This window comes from Trichinella spiralis (assembly GCF_000181795.1).
Source record: "Trichinella spiralis strain ISS 195 chromosome Unknown Scfld862, whole genome shotgun sequence".
Taxonomy (NCBI): Eukaryota; Metazoa; Nematoda; class Enoplea; order Trichinellida; family Trichinellidae; genus Trichinella; species Trichinella spiralis.
The window spans coordinates 1-851 of NW_003527801.1; the positions used below are offsets into that span (position 1 = coordinate 1).

The 851-nt window shown below is 32.7% G+C and overlaps 1 protein-coding gene across 1 annotated transcript; it reads left to right on the forward strand.

Moving 5' to 3' along the window:
• Positions 1-73: 73 nt before the first annotated feature.
• Positions 74-790, forward strand: Tsp_15537 (hypothetical protein; the record flags this gene model as incomplete). The annotated part of the gene is made up of 1 exon (XM_003370369.1): positions 74-790. A coding segment is annotated over exon 1 (717 nt), but the record flags the coding sequence as incomplete, so codon positions are not given.
• Between the last annotated feature and the right edge of the window lie 61 nt (positions 791-851).

An 851-nucleotide genomic window follows, 5' to 3' on the forward strand; every position in this document is an offset into this window, starting at 1 on the left:
TTATACGGAAAGCATTCAATTAGATAAAAACATTGCTGAAACCGAAGAAAAAATCAAAAAGTCGAAGTCTAAAATGAAAGAACTGCAAAATGGTGTAAATTATTATGAAAAAGATGTACAAAAAGAAAATTCATTGAAAAGTCAGCTTTTATTAGCAAAAGAAGCACAGAAAATTCTGGAAGCAGAAATAGAGCTAGTTAATGGTGAGTTGTATAATTTGCAGTGTGCTCGTCGAAGGCAACTTGAAAGATTAAAATACAAAAAAAGATATTTAAAGAAGCTATACCGTGATTTTCACACGATGAAAAATTCGAACAAAGATGAAGGAAAAGTCCAATTTTGTAAAGATATCGCAGTTGAAGTATATGGAGCTTATGGAAGAGGAGAACATCACCGACAATTATACGAGGAAATTGGTACACTTTTCGACCAGCTTCAAAGTGCTATAAGTGAAAACTTAAAAGTTAAAGAAATTGAATATAGCACTCATAAAAAATTGGACCAATTAAAATATGAATTGGATAAGGAGCTGGATGAAATCAGAAAAAAGAGAATGGAAATTTTTCATCTTGAGTGCCAGTATAAAATCAAACACACAGCAGATGTAGATGAAAAAGATTTGTCAAATTCAGACACGGATCATCATACATCGCCATCCGAGCGCAAAAAGTTATCACTCTCTTGTATATCTGAAAAAGATATTGTTCACGCGAATGATGAAATGCAAACACTGAAAAGTGAAGAAAAGGAAACGGGAGAACTTTCAATGTGCTTCAGTGGGATAAAACAAGTATGAATCATACCTTGTTAATGAATGAGATGTAGCAAAGTTTCACATTAGCAGATCTGAA